Source organism: Pempheris klunzingeri, chromosome 9 (genome assembly GCF_042242105.1).
Source record: "Pempheris klunzingeri isolate RE-2024b chromosome 9, fPemKlu1.hap1, whole genome shotgun sequence".
NCBI lineage: Eukaryota > Metazoa > Chordata > Actinopteri > Acropomatiformes > Pempheridae > Pempheris > Pempheris klunzingeri.
Genome location: NC_092020.1, coordinates 6226802 through 6242569, shown reverse-complemented (window position 1 = coordinate 6242569; position 15768 = coordinate 6226802). Strand labels below are relative to the sequence as shown.

General features: G+C 43.2%; 2 protein-coding genes across 2 annotated transcripts in view; both read left to right on the top strand.

Moving 5' to 3' along the window:
• Positions 1–653: 653 nt before the first annotated feature.
• dcps (decapping enzyme, scavenger) lies at positions 654–3007 on the top strand. The gene is made up of 6 exons (XM_070837006.1): positions 654–864; positions 1215–1365; positions 1453–1598; positions 1687–1800; positions 2121–2231; positions 2388–3007. The coding sequence occupies exons 1-6, from the start codon at positions 664–666 to the stop codon at positions 2652–2654; spliced, it is 990 nt and encodes a 329-aa protein (XP_070693107.1). The 5' UTR covers positions 654–663; the 3' UTR covers positions 2655–3007.
• Positions 3008–4502: 1495 nt separating this feature from the next.
• The window catches only part of LOC139207451 (capping protein-inhibiting regulator of actin dynamics), a 41898-nt gene continuing 30632 nt past the window's right edge, over positions 4503–15768 (top strand). Inside the window, exon 1 of the mRNA XM_070837175.1 lies at positions 4503–4623. Within this exon, the coding sequence (XP_070693276.1) occupies positions 4559–4623 (65 nt within the window). The 5' untranslated portion in view covers positions 4503–4558. The remainder of the gene's footprint in view (positions 4624–15768) is intronic.

The window sequence follows — 15768 nt, the reverse complement described above, 5'->3', positions numbered from 1 at the left end:
GACTCAGAAAAACACTCCTGTTTCCAGCTTTGTGATTATGCACTCTCCAGCAGACCCCACTTGGTTTTCAATACTGTCTTTAGCATAAGAAGGATTTTTTTTCTCAACCCATAAAGTAACACCTAATCCTTCAGTTTATCAGAAACAATCTGATTAAACATTACCAGATTTGGAGATACATCGTTTTTACTGGACAGAAAGGGTATATAGAGTGTAAAATGAAAAAGCAATTAGAAGTTATGTTATGTCATTTATTTGAAAATAAGTCAAATACATGTAGTTAGTGCAGTACACAGGACAGTCTCTTCCTCTGGGATGCCGTGGAGCAGCAGTATAAAGTTGCATACAGTGGAAACACTCCAGTAAAGTATAAGTATTAGTACCAAAGCAGGCCTGCAGTAGCTGAGTAAACATCAGTCTACTGATTTACTCTCCACTGCTGATCTGAACCGAACTAAACGGTTCTACGGGACGTTTAGTCTAACTTGACGATGCTGTAGCTGAGAGCTGGTTAAATAGAGTGAGGTCTCACTATGCACAAAGTTCACTTTGATCAATCCCACGTGATTTCTGGCGTCTGCTGAGCGGATTTGAGGTGCTCGTTGAGTGAGTTATCACCCTCAGTATAGACGATCTTTGGCCACCAAAGCAGCAACACCAAACATGGCGGACAGCGCGGCCAAACGTGAAATTGACAGTGTTGGATCTGATGAGTTGTCCCACAAAGTCAAAAAGGCGAAAGGAGACAGCGAGAACGGACAAGGTGAAGTTGGAAAAGAGTCTGAAAATGTTCTGTCAGGGTTTAAAACATCCAGCGTCCTGAGTGATTCTGCCCGGGAGAAAAACATCTTCGTCCGTGGAAAGGTACGCTTGTAGTGAGTGAGTTAGCTAGCTAACTTAACTGAGCTGTTAGAGGGTATTTAGCCAGGTGTGGTTATATTGGTTCAGATAAATTATCGATAAAGGGAACAGTTTTCATTGTTCTGTTCATTCAAACTGTGAGGTTGGCGAAGGAAAGATGTAACATCGACTTCCGGTTTGATATTTCAAAATAATAGTCTGTGTTTTTAGTTGTGCCTTATTGTAAAAACGGATTTCATAAAAATGAATATGACAACGTTATGCTTATTGGGATCGTAGTACTTCTTTTTGGGGTATAACCCTCTCATTATCAGCACAGGCAGGAAATGAACATGTGAGCATGTCACCACCAGCTTGCCGATCAGGATGCTGTGGTTATCCTGGAGAAGACTCCCATCAGAGAAGACGCCCTGGCTGAGCTCTTCAGTGGGTCCAGGCTGAGGCTGGAGATGAGAAACGACATCTACAGCACATATCGGTTACAGGCTCCCCCTCACCTTAACGGTACGCTCAGAAAAAAAGGATATTGTGAATCCAGTAGCAACCTTGGCCAGAGGAAAGTTAGACAGCCCGTGTATTTCTGTTCTGCAGAGATCAAGACCACAGTGGTGTGTCCTGCCACAGAGAAGCATGTAAAGAAATACCAGCGTCAGGAGAGTTTCCTGGTGGAGGAGACGGGGGAGGACTATCAGTCCATCACTCTGCCCTACATTCAGAAGCAGAGTTTCAGCATACAGGTATCTGTTAACATCATATCTTGTGAATGTACTAGATTATCTGTGGGTTAACTTGACATCACTGTCACCCCTTCCCCCCCCTCCCCAGTGGGTGTACAACATCCTGGAGAAGAAGGCAGAGGCTGACAGGATTGTTTATGAAGATCCGGACCCAGAGGTTGGCTTTGTCCTCCTTCCAGATTTCAAATGGGACCAGAAACAGGTGAGAGACCTTTGACCTCAGTGCAAACAGAGACAGGAAAGGCGTGGCTTGGCATGAAGCGTGTGTGAGCGTTGGATTTCAAACATTTCTGTCCTCGTACAACAAAGAACTTCATGTCGAGCTCTGCTGCGAAGCTGAGCAGATGAATGTTTTCTTCCTGATTATCAAATGTACACAAGTTTCTGTTTTTTCTGTGACAACTTGATGAAATGTCCTGTGGAAATAGGTGACGGCTCCAAATCTGAGCTCTTCTCAAAAACACTGAATGCAAACCTACACTTTAAGTATACAGTTTGACAACATCTGTCTTCTTCTCTCAGGTTGATGATTTGTACCTGATTGCCATAGTACATCAGAGAGACATCAGGAGTCTCAGAGACCTGACATCGGAGCACCTCCCACTGCTGCAGAACATCTTCCAGAAAGGAAAGGTGAGCTCACACGGTTATATGATATGAAGTGTTATAAACCAGTTATGCCGTTGATGCTTTCTGTCTTAGAGAGCCAGGTCAAGACATAGCACGTAGTGATCAGACACATAGGAGACATAGAGAGAGAGTGACAACACCTGTGTGACTGTGCCGTAGGAGGCCATCCTGCAGCGCTACAAGCTTCCAGCCAGTAAGCTGAGAGTCTACCTGCACTACCAGCCGTCCTACTACCACCTCCACGTCCACTTCACCAAGCTGGGCTACGAGGCGCCGGGCTGCGGCGTGGAGCGGGCCCACTTCCTCGCAGACGTCATCCAAAACCTCCAGTCTGACCCCCACTACTACAAAACCAGGACCCTGTTCTTCCCCCTGAGGGCGGACGACGGGCTGCTCAGCAAGTTCAAGGAGGCAGGGAGGCTGTAACGCCCCGGCAGACCCCCACCCTAACTGTGCCAGACCAAATCCTGCCCATCTTTTTTGGGATTTTTTTATCAGTCTCGATTTTTCTATCAGCACCACTTCCCAACCAAGTGTATTCTGCTCCAGAAAGATACAGATGAATTACTGGACTGTTTCTCACATCATCCAGTTAATAATCACCAACATTTTATTCATATTTGGACACAATTTGGACTTGTTTGAGTCTAACTCCTCCTCACTGTGTGTTTATAATCATATTCATATAATTGCAGCTTTCAAAAAGAAGTGAACATGGGGGTGGTTGTGACAAAACTCTGTTTTAATGTTTTTCAAATGTTTTCAATACGTTGACTGAATGCTGACTTAATTAAATTTTTCATTTTTTCTACTCTGCCTGTTAATGTCGTCACTTGTTTGAGACAGAATCTAATTGGCAGTTTCACAGCGTGTCGTCGTGGTGACTTAATGAGGCCGATACCTGAGCACAGTCTCGTGTTTACAGGATTCAGAAAGTGTTCACAATAACTCGGCCACAACACTAGATGGCAACATTAGTCCTGAAAGGATCCAACTTTTTTTTTTTTTTTACTGTGAAACTATATTAAAGCACAAACAGCTCCAGTCTGTGGACTCCAGGAATGAGCTGTGGCTTCTCTTTGTGCACCTTTAGAAAAAGAGAGCAAACAATACGTTCATTGGTGAAGTTTTGCAGGTCATGTAAACACAAGGCTGTCATTTCCCACCACACTATATTTAACCTGAGTCTGTTTACATACTTCTGGAGCTGAAGTACCATGTTTAGTTGGATTGATACCCACAATGCCAGAGGTCACAGCAACATGCAGAAGCACTCCTCCTCCTCCTCCTCTTCCTCCCACTGAATATACCAGTGTACAGTCACAGAGACCAACACATTGTGATTGAGCTGCTTGTCAGTAGTTTGGATAGTTCAGTTTACAGACGGTGTGTTTTCACTTCACCCTATCAGGCTCACAGACTTGATACATGATAAAATCTTTTGTTGAGGACATTTCTTGCAGCGGACATCAGTTTCTTATCTCGTCTCAAGTCACTTGGGCGGTGCTCGGCTTTGTGCTCGTGATGCATTCAGGGGCTCCTCGTAAAAATGTAAATTAATTAACAGGCTCCAAACCGGCAAGTGAATGAAATGATTGAACTATTGATCATTATATCCAGACCGCGTGTCCAGGACCTTTCAGTGGTCTGTTGAGAAGTTAAGAAGCTGCAGGTTCTTCACATACTGCTTCACAGAGGTGTCGAGGGATGTTCCAGGTTTAAAAGTTGCAATAAGATCATTTTGGTGGAGGGAGCACGAATATTTAAAACCACTACATGTCAGCTATTAAACACGGACCTTTGAAATTGTTCAAAAGTATCAGTGAGCTCTTGAGAAGGAATGATGATTGAATTTATGGATCCAACCTCCTATTAATCTGGTCTTTTTTTGTACATGCTTGTCTTGTCTTGAATAAGTATTGTCTCATAATCATTTCATTTCATTTGACAAATCGAATGCATCAGAAATAAACACTCAGTCTGTCATGTAACATTTTATTACGTCAAGGTCACAACTGAATCAGCAAACTTTAGATTAAATATTTTGGCTCAGAAAAAGATTTTTTTCTGAATAGGGATGCAGATTTACTGGATTTGCCTTTTATACACTTGCAGTTTACACCGTTTTCTGCTAACATGCACCTTGTTTATGAGACTAAAGCTACAGTGGAACTTAAAATAATGCTTTTCTCCCACTCCATCTACATCGGCAGCTGCAGGTTTGATGTTTTCAGGGGCTTCCGAGCCGGCAGTGAAGGCAGCGCCGGAGCGCAGAGGAGCCCGACAGGACTGAGACAAATAATCCAATCATCAGAGCAGTGAGAGCGCTCATGTCTTGGTTTCGGTCTCTGAGGGATGACTTCACCCTGAGACCGTTTGAGCTCCAGCAGACACAGTGAGTAGCCTTCAGCTTCCTCTTCATCAGTCTGGCTTCAGCTCTGTTGGGAGCAGCTCCAGCCCGCTCAGGCGGAGATCAGCTGTTGGGCTGCGGGGACTTCTGATGTCTGATCGATACATGCGGTCGATCCATGATCCCGCAACGCATTGCTTTGTTGTTTGGAGCGCGTTTTCTGCTCGGATCACAGTTTTAATGGCAGCTGGGCCGATGTAGGTGGGCTGATCTCGGCTCTGATTATTCTGAAAGAGTTCTCGAGGTCCGCCTGTCAGTTTTAAGAGTTTTATTCAGCACATCTCAGTGATATTCCCACTTAGAATTTAGTTTCCCGCGATGAATATTTATTAACTTTCCAAAAATGTTCTGTTTGAAAACAGTTGGCTGGCTAAGTTTGGCTGTTGCTAATTAGACAAAACTTTGCCAGCTAAATAATGAAGTCTGCTGAGACTTTTTCATTATGTTTTTCAACCCCAGTGTTGCTAATGATTGTGATTTATTCTCTATGAATTGGGGCCATCATGATTTATTTTAGGCTGATATCTATTCCACTAGGTTTGGGGTTAGCTGTCTTAAATTGGCTAATTTGTCAATAGGGATTTGGTTATAATCCACAGCTGTTCTTACATTTCATTATTTTCTCCTGTAGCACTTCCACTTTCCTAATAAGAGTAAAATAAAAGTGGGCACCAACTCATGCAAACTGTCCCTGCTTGATAATTTGTTATTATTACTATTATTTTAGGGTGAAATTTGAAGTCTGCCTTTTTCTTTATGGTCAGCCGTTCTTCACAACACTGCACTACTGTGGGATCACACACACACTGCCTCAGCGTGACAGTGTGTGTGTGTGTGTGTGTGTGGGCTCAGTGTTTGCTGGAGGCAGGTCAAGGACGGTCCAGATTAAACAGTTATCTTTCACTGTGTGGGAACCACTGTAATCCTGAACACAGACACTGACTGATTCAGAATAGAGTCATGTTGTCTGTCAGCGTGAGAGGATGAAAGGCTCTATTGATCTGTGCTCCGCTGCTCTGATCCTCATGATGATGTGCTGTAGAACAATGTGGACATCTGATTGCAGCAGTTGCTCGTGCTGTAAATGACAATTAAGGCGGCTCAGTTTGAATCCTCCACAAACCTGGTAAATGATGCAGTCAGACTGGTCTTTTGCAGGAAATGGAGTCAGTATTATCACACTGGACGAGAATACATGAGTGTTAGGGCATCAGCGGAGGTAATCTGACTGGGAAGCGTGTGTGTGTGTGTGTGTAGCCTGTCAACTGTCACAGACTTCCTGATTAGAGGGCTGATCAGGTCATCTGTCACTGGGTCATTGAACAGAGCCTCTGAGGGTTTACGGAAACGTCCTGTTTACTGTTCCTCTCCGTGAGGAAATCCTATCATGATAATTCACTGATGGATCATTAGACAGTTAGACATGTGGCTGTGTCCTGCCCAGTGTGTAACTGAATTTCCAAAACTCTGATCTGAGACTGTGTTTTTCCTGCATCAGGAAAAAGCGGAAAGGGAGGGAGAATTCTGAGTAAAATAGTCGGCCAATGGCAGGCGTAGCCCCACGTGCCTACTTCCTGTGTGTCTCCATGAGGTGGGGAGAGTCAAACAAAGTGATGCTGTTGGTAACATTGTGGGAAGCTTGACTTTTAATGCAGCACTAAATCACCGGAGAGCCCCTTTAATGACGGGATGGCGTGTTGAGTGTCGGTGTTTGCACATGTCGATCTCAACGTTAGTTGTGTCAGGAAAAGTAAACGTCCCTGTCTAAAGGTACGCTCACATTAGTTTGTCATATACTCGTCCCAGAGGAGGATGTGATGGCACATTGCTTATATGGGTGTTAGATTATGTGATCGCTGTAAACCTGGTGCTGTAACATTGTAGTGAAACACGCTCGAATAATAACTTCATCATTTCCAAACACAGCGCATCCATGTTTCAATTGGCCGGCTGCTTGCTGGGATATGTCTGTCATGTGAGCTTCTATTGAAGTGAATGGGAGACGAAGGAAATATTCACAGGACAGAAGTGTAATTGTCCCATACGTTTAGTTTGCGAGGGGTGGGTATCGAGGTGATGAGGAAGTCCCATTTTTGATGAAGAGTCCAGATTTTTGTGGATGAAAGCCTCTGTCACTACGAGTTTTATTTGTAACTTCCTGTGTTGGGAAGCTTCTCCCTCTTTGAGTCCCCAGCTGATGATTTAGGCTGATAAGGTGTTTTTACAGTGCATACAGATCCATGCATTTTTGCAATATTTTATTTGCTCCATCTGTGATCAAAAGTCCCTCTATAGGACGCCATCAGTGCAGTTAAACACGGAGCTGCAGATACAGCTTTGCTCACAAAGTTAACACTCTCTAGTTTATGGGTGATCAAATCTAGCTCCAGAAACCAGTTCACATGTGCAGATAAATGAGAAAGCTGTTGTCAGGACATTACCATGACAATGATAAGCTCCCGGACCATCCACAGCAAGGACATGCATCACTCATGTGTTGACACCCAATTACAGCCTCAGGTTCAGGTTATGAGGTCGTTGTCATTCACTTAAACACCTTGAATTAGCTGCCCGTGTGCCTCCTGTTGCTTCACACACACACTGATACACACTCGCTCAGAATGAGTGAGCAGAGTTAAACATGGCTGTTTTGTTTTCATCGCCCCATAAACCTCAGCTGGGACCTGAGATGGAGAGAAAGAAGAGGAGATCTCACCTTGTTGGAGCAGTTCATGTAGTGAAAGATCTCTCTCACTCACACACTCACACACACACACACACACACACACCACCCAGGCTCAGGGCAGGAGTATGATTACAGGGCTATTTACATTACAACATAGAGCGGCAGAGAAAGGGGGCGAGAGATTGGCAAAGGGAGAGAAAGAGAAGATGGTTTCCAGATGTGAGGTGGAATTCAGAGAGCTACAGAGCGACTGCCCTCCTCCTCCTCCTCCTCCCCCTCCTCCCCCTCCTCCCCCTCCTCTGTGCAGAGAGAGATCTGGATCGGCCTGTGCATGTTGTAATGGAGAGAATAGGAGACAGAGAGAAACCACCAAACAGAGGAGAGGGAGAAGGCGTTGCAATGCAGGCATGAGTGAGAGCAACCCGAGCCAGCAGAGGGAACAGAAGTGATGGAGATGAAGAACGGGATGGAAAGAATAAAGAAGAATGAGGAGACGGAGGAAAAGCGGGGGCCTCATGGTCGACCACAAGCGCAGAAATCTAACCGGGGAAAACTCAGTCTGTGGAGGCTGTTTTAGTATCGGTGGTCGAAACAATCCACCAAGATTAAACACTTTATAGAATTGTTTTCCAAAATACAGAACTTCACCCCCCAGTGTCTGGAGCTCTCATGCTGTTATCTGAAGCTGTTTTTTTTTGGTGCCTTGGATGTATTGTTATTATTATAAGTACTGCATCAACTTGGCGATGCACAAAACCTGTTTCCCTTCTCATTACTCGCTCCACAATATTATTAGCAAACCACAAAGCACCTATGTTTTGTCATTTGGGACCACTGGCCAGCTGGTGTTAGAGACTGTTACCATGGAAACACCAGCCTGGGGGTAGGTAGGGTGTGCAACTTTTTAGACTTAAAATAAGTCAGACTTTAGTTTGAAAAGCGGCCCTGAAGGATTTATTATTTCTGAGACACGTTCTCTACCAGAGCCTTTAAGAGCATGTGTTGTATTCAGTGAAAACTGAAGAGATGATTGTAAGTGTGTTTTGGATTTCTTGGATTTACGGTCATTTGTCAGTCACATGACTGATTTGTAAACTGCACATCAAGCAATCAGATACGGCCCCCTCCACTGAACTGATGAAGGCAACATGTTTGGAGAGTAAAGCCATGATACAGTACACAGGGGGAGAGTTGTGAGAGGGGCTGGTCTCTCTCTCTCTCTCTCTCTCTCTCTCCCTTTAGTTTTCGGTGGGTCCAGACCGACGGGCCGTTTCAGGAAATACCAACATCCACTTTTTTTTTTTTTTTTCTTCGAAGGGAAACTGACCGACATTCCTCTTGGCTCTATAAACAGAAAGCTGAATGATTGATACACACATATACACACTCACTCGTGCACATTTACAGATCCGCTGAAGAATTGTGCCCAGTGCTGCTGAATCTGTTGTGACATGTCAACATTGAGAAATTCATACACATACACAGAGACACTGGATAGCTGTGTTTTGATAAACTCCTCCTGTTGATTTTTGGGAGGTAACACCAGAGACGGACCAGGTGTTTCATATACTCAAATGGAGGCCATAAATCTCCCTCCACAGGGGTGTGTTTAGATTCCTTCGCAAAAGACTTGGAGTCGAGTTCATTTTCCCACTTAAAAAGAAAAACACATGCCTGGTTTGGGTGTGACTGATACCTGGATAGAGGCAAACTCCCCTCGGATGATTAAAGCTGCACCAATCAAGAATTTGATGCCAGCGGTGGGTCAGATAACCATGTGTAATGTGGAGGCATCGCTCCTGATGACAGACCCACAGATAATTATCACCCGACTGTGCAGGCCCCCTCAGTAGTCGACAGTTTTTTAGCCTCTTTCAGCTCATTGTTTTGGTTTTATGGCCCGCAACTATAATGTTTTTTTGTTTCTTTGATTGGTGAAACAGCGACAACTTTTACTCAACTTGAATGTTTTGGTTCACTCTCACCGCTCTCATTAGTGTCATTACATAAATACATAAATTAGATAAGTCAGTACTGTGTTTGCAGCCCATTGTGATGCCTCCCAGTGGCTAAAAAATCAATCAATGCAGTTTTAAGTTTTTGTTCTGTCAACAAAACAGGATGTGAGACTCGATGCACTATACTATTGTTGTCTGCTGCTAAAAGCTTTGCATCGATTGTTCTAACTGGACCGCTGTCGAGGTCACAATGTCCAACCTCTCAATGTAAACTTGGACAAACGATGCATGCATGCTGTGGATCGAATTGTCATTTAATCTAAATACTGTCAGAAAACAATGATTAATGGCCATCGCAATTTCCTAGAAGCCACGATGGTATCTTTTTTAAATAGCTTGTTTTCTCTGACCAACAGCCCAAATCCTACAACCAAAAGTAATCTAATCTGATAATAGCACACTGTTTGAGTTGATGCATCCGTCATGTGTCATGTCAAGTGTTGCTGTGTTTAATGGCCTCTATATACGACAAAGCTGTAGATCCTGATATTTTACATGCTATACTTTTGAGGGCCTCACAGATTCCTGATCCAGAATGAGTGATCATCTGGAGTTACACACCCAAAATGTAAAATTCAGTGAAACCACTCTATTGTCAATAACGCTTGTCTCTGCTGTGTTGCTCAATCAAACCTGTGCGTCACTGCCTTTCTCCACTGTCTGGCAGCAGAACTCCAACATCGCCTGTCTACTTGGTTTGACCCAGTTTTATGTAAGCGGACCCAGACTGGATGGCTTTTATGTATCTTTAATTTTGACGATTTTTGTTGTCAGAATATTTTTGACTTCTTATCATAACTTTCGCTCTCAACTCTGTGATGTCAGCCTGTTGTTATAAAAAAAAAAAAATCAGTAGTGACTACAACACTGAAACAGCCTCCAGGTTCCAGGCTCAAGAAACACAAGAAATGAAACGAAGAAAAAAAAGAGAATCTGCATGTACTCCATGTAGATTTATGTGACTGATTTACTGAATTTCCTGAGTGTCCGACATCCCTGCTAGAGCAAAGACGGAGGGCTTCAGGATGGGAAATCCCAGGATCCTCGTTCCTGGAAATAATCTCAGGCAAAGCCGAGGCAACACCGAATGCTCTGGTGGCAACACTGATTAGCACATATATATTAAAATAGTGGAAATCCTCTGTCAACACTACTTCACCCTGAGAGGGTCCTTCCTGATTGTTTCTTGGCAATGACATGTGGTAGTCGTTTCTATAGTGAGCTGCGTGTGTTTGTGTGAAGGAATTTCTCAGTCCTGGTGTGCCAAAACTGATCTTAGCGACTGTGTGTCTGTGTATTATGCTGTTGAAATGGAGCTGCTGAGCTCTGGAACTGATACAGACTGACTCTGCCTTTGTTTACACACACACACACACACACACACACACACGCTCTAGTGACTTGGACAGCTTAGATTAATTGCAGCATGTTTGAAAGGAAAAGTGAATCATACATTCAGCCTGGACATGTTAGCATTGAGAAATCCATTCCACTATCACCACTCCTCTGTGACTGGTCTGATGACGAATGTGATTTGGATGTTTTTGCCACTTTTCCCGCAGTCGTCTCGGCGCTGACAGGACACTCCGTTATTGTGTAATAGGGTTCATTTCAGAGATTCTATTGGGTGTCAAAGCATTTTTCCGAGACGTTAATCTTTCACTTGAAATCTCACTAATCCTTGGACTGTTGAGACATGTAAAAACGTGGCCTGTCGTATATCATCGTTTTAAAAAAAAGTAAGCTTTTAACCACAATGAAGCTGCAGTGATCATTTAAGTGAACTGGGCAGTCAGCTCAAATTGACTCTTTCTCATGATTGTGTGTGTCTGAGGGGATCGAGCAGCAGGGAATCTCAGGATCAACCCTTATGCCACACACACATGAGCGCTGGGAGCTGTGGTGGCTGTAGCTAGATAAGCTCCCTACTTATAGTGATTAGCTGCAACAGGCTGTTGTGCGACCACTCGGCCCCCTGCAGAGACCGGTAGAATGATTACTATGAGGCTCTGTTTCTGTGCGAGCACTGGATGGACAGAGACGTGCAGGAGTTGGCCAATTCAGTGTTAAATGAACTCAAGCAAGCTTATAGTTTAATATAGAGTAAGGCTTGGTGAAATCTGATATGTTTCCACTTTCCTACAGCAGTGATGGTGGCGATGCATACGGTTGGCTTCATACTTTGCAGTTGCATTTAAAAATCAAACTACCACCTCTATTACGGTGGTACCGTCACAAGCAGCTGTCAGCTGAGAAAATCCATGCTGTCATCACTAAGTGCTGTATATTGATTCATCTTGAAAATGCAAATTCATTATAGCAAAGTAGAACAACAGAGAGAACCAGGATAGTCTATCTTGAATGAAGCCCCGAGTACTTATAATGGATACTAAAGCCAAAATGTTTCCTTTTTGCCTGAAAACCAGACACAATTCAAGTTGGCTTTTGTAATATATGTAATATATATATATATTATATGGCCTCGGCTTAAACTGTCAAACACATCTGTCAACATGTTCTTAAGGGTCATCAATATAAAGCATTTAATGTTCCTCGATTGATACATGCAACACAACACATGCTACATAAATACTTTGCTATAGGTAAATACTAGTCTTGCTTTAGAGTAAATGTCGGCCAAGGTATTAAAGTATTAAAAGAATGGTCATTGTGTGGGTGCAGGCTGAGCAAACAGTGGCTTCTTTACACACCCAGCAGACATTAGCAACGTTAGTTTGCAGTCGTGTTTGTATCCACCTGACGAATATAAGTCCAATATTCACTCTCCTTTTAGCTCACTTTTGGTCTCCACCATGTCCTGGGGGAAATATCTGGCTTTTTAGCAACTACATGTTAATCTATTTTTGCCAGCTAGTTGCTAGCCTTTTCCTGTCTCACTGTTTTATGCATACACTCTATTCTAACTGTTTATCAGGACAGTGATTGTCAGATCACCAGAACTAGTTAGCTCCAGGTTGACATTATCTACTAGAAGATCTAATGCTTCAGTAAGAAAGAAAATAACTATTTATATTTTAATCTGTTATAATGAGCAGCTTGGAGCTCAGCTTTCACTGTAATCCACTGTTGTCTATCCTGCTTTTTTTTTGTTGTCGTGATCTGATAATTACCTAGTGCTGCCAAGAGCTGTGGTCTTCCAATAGAGAGGATAAGGTCATGGGGGGCAGTCTCTTGTCCACACTGGCCTCCTCCCTCACTCCACCCTCTTTATTCTCTTCCCTCCTCCAGCCCTCCCTCTGCTGCATAACGTAGCGTGGAGACCGGGAGGTGAGGAGCGAGGCATGCAGCAGGCACTCACTCACTCACTCATTTAGTCAATTGTTTTCCCTTTAGCTCACTACTGTATTGTACCACTCCAAGGATTTGTGTTATACTTCTTCTATGAGACGCGATTCTACAGGAAAAGCTCTCCTCCTGTTTTTCGGAGACACTCAAAATCCTATTTCATTTGAAAGAGAGATTCCTGTTTTTCAAACTTTCTTCCCATAATTCTGCACTCCCTGTGTGATATTGTGATCCTGCTGTAATCCCACTTTGGCTGCCATTGATTGTGAGTTCTGGAGTGGTTAAGATTGGCTTGCTGTTGTGCCTCTGCTGCCAGATTTTTGGAGAAGGCAGCTCTGTATGAAATTTGACTTTAGTGGAGCTCACAGGGGGGAGGAACCTCAGAAGATGGTCTGAAGTGGAAGAGTGGCATCGTCTCTGTCGCAAAGGGAGAGGGAAGTCGTCGGTTTTTCAGGAAGAAAAAGGGAGTCTGATGTGGGACAGCGCCACAAGGTGCTGGTTTTGAGGGAAAAACACAATTTATTTTGCAAAGCGAAAGAAGTGTTTTGATTCGGAGAAGAACCTTGAAGTTTCTTCAGTTTTACAACATGTCCGGGATGTATGGATGCTTCAAGAGCAGGAAGTAAGTTTTCTTGTAAAATTTAAATCCATTTATTATTCTGATGTATTACTCAAAACGTATTCACAGTCTGTTACAAAATCAGCCGTAAACAGATTGCAAAATCTCACCTGACGGCATCATATTACTCATCTATGTGCTGCTTCATCAACCTGCCCATTCATGTCATTATTAACATGATCTTTAAATCTCTGTGTCACAGGATGTGGGTGGTATTTGGCTCTTTAAAGGGATTTGTCATTTTTAACACACAATTATATCTTCATGGAGGCTGTTGGCTACTTGTAATACTTTACAACACAGCATGTGTTAACGGTTGTACACTTTACTACTGGAAGTACTTATTTCTCAATTGGCCACATCTTCCACTGAGGAGCAAAACATGGTGACCACATCACAAATCCAAAAGCTGACAGAAATTATGAATCTTTTCTTCCCAGTTCCCTGATTTTCATTTGTGTGTTGGGGGTTTTCCCAGAGTTGACTCTGTCTGTTGTTGCAGCGCTCTAATCGAACTTTTGTTTCTCTTTGTTCAGTGAGACAATTGATGGCTTGTAATTGGCGCTGACAGTCAGCTGTATGACTCAGAGCTGATTGACTGAAGAGATTTTACATTGGAAGCGCATGAGTACTCAGAAATCCCCAGAACTAAACTTCTTTTGTTTCAGTTTTTATACAGGAAAAACAGGTAGATCAATGTGATTTCCCGTAAATGCACTATGATGCACAATCAAGTGATATTATTGCTCAACCGATGGCCTGATGCTTGATAGGTGTGAGTAAATAAGAGTTTTTGCTCATTTAAATTTGAGTGCGTGCTTTCTGTTCTTGCTGATGGAAGTCCTCAGTGATTTTGATGCTTTGAATTAGCTAAATATAGGACTGTGGGCTTGGCAGTGTGTTTGGACCACAGAGGGTTAGGATAATGAGTGCCTTTAGCTTTCTGACTACAGTAAAGTGTCTTTTTCTGTACCAGAGCTGTGGAGATGTGGTGTTTAGCGCGCTGATACCCCCTTCCACTTTCTTTGTCTTGGGCCTTTCAGTCTCATGACATGACAACAATACACACTTTTATGGTCCACTCAGCAGAGTTGACTTAGACAAACATTTTGCTTGTGAGAGTGACAGAGAATAGAAAATGAGTCAGGAGATGGATTGAGCTGTAAGAGAGCTACACACAGAGGCAAGTAAAGACTAACTATTGTTCTCTCCTGGAGTTGGTTCATACTGAAACCACGATTAACTTAAATCACTACCACTGAAAACTGCAGACAAACTCAAGACTGATGGTGCCTTCACTTTTAATGATTTAAGTTGGACTTTGAGCACAGGAAGTTGAGTACAACATATGCTTGGTGCTGAAGTGGTTTAAAGTCATCCGAACACTGTTGTTAGGCAGCTGTCACAAATTATTATATTTTTCCAAAACTTGAAAATGATTTCCTTCCTTTATTTCAACAACATGCTGGCAGACAATGACAAAAAATATGGGTTTCAAGATTTTTTTGGTTAAAACCCATTTTTTTGTTAAAAGCCATGTTTTAACAAAACAACCTGTGTGACAGCCTGTGAGCTGTTTCACCTCTAGAGTCGTTCACAAAACCGCTGCACTGCTGCCCATCGGCTAAAACTTTCAAGCACGCTGAAACTCGACAATCACTAAACATCTTCACCACGTTAAGCCACATTAAGCAGGGTAGAGCAGGCCTTTGGATTTCACAAATAGCTGTAGCGGGGCTCAAATAAGAGCAATAATCTGTGCACAAAGAGTTTGGAGGGTGGTGTCCATTTATTTAGCCTTTCCAAACCCCAAAAAACATTGATTCAACGGTGTGTTTATCTGTTCTCGTGAAAGCAGCAAATGCTAGCATACCTAGTTACAGTTTTCACAGAGGACATTCTGCTTTGTCACAGTAGGATAAGCACAGGTGTAGATAATCAAATGAACGATGGCCGAATTCCATTTAGCTGCTTCAGTTTCAAGGCGCTGGCCCTGTGCGGGCTGGCTCACTGTCACACCTTACTGGGACAGAGCCATCGTTAATGTCATTAACCGCACCTTTGCTTTTCCTACTAGGATGAGTCAAAATGTCTGCTGTGAAAAAGGCTTAAGGTCTGTACGTACTCCTCAAGAACAGAGAAATGTGTTCTCTCTCCCAGGGCTGCGAGTCATTCTTGTTCTCGACACATCATCTGGGCAGAACTTTTTTCTTGTGTGGTGTCCGAGAACTATTGTGTGAAAAGCGGAAATGTTGTCATTCCCACTTTTCCACTAACGCGGACTTCCCAGGAGTTCTGCGCTTGAGTTTCTCGTGAAGTATGAAACGTCCTGGCCAGAACGAACTTTGTTCTTGTTCTTGCCACCTCGAGAAAACGAACGCATTTCTCGGTTCTTGCGGAGTATGTATAGACCTTTATTGTAGAATACAAAGCGTGTTCTTACTTTGTTGATTTTTACTGTATCAAATCATAGCAAACAGTAGCAGCTCTGTCCAGCTCTT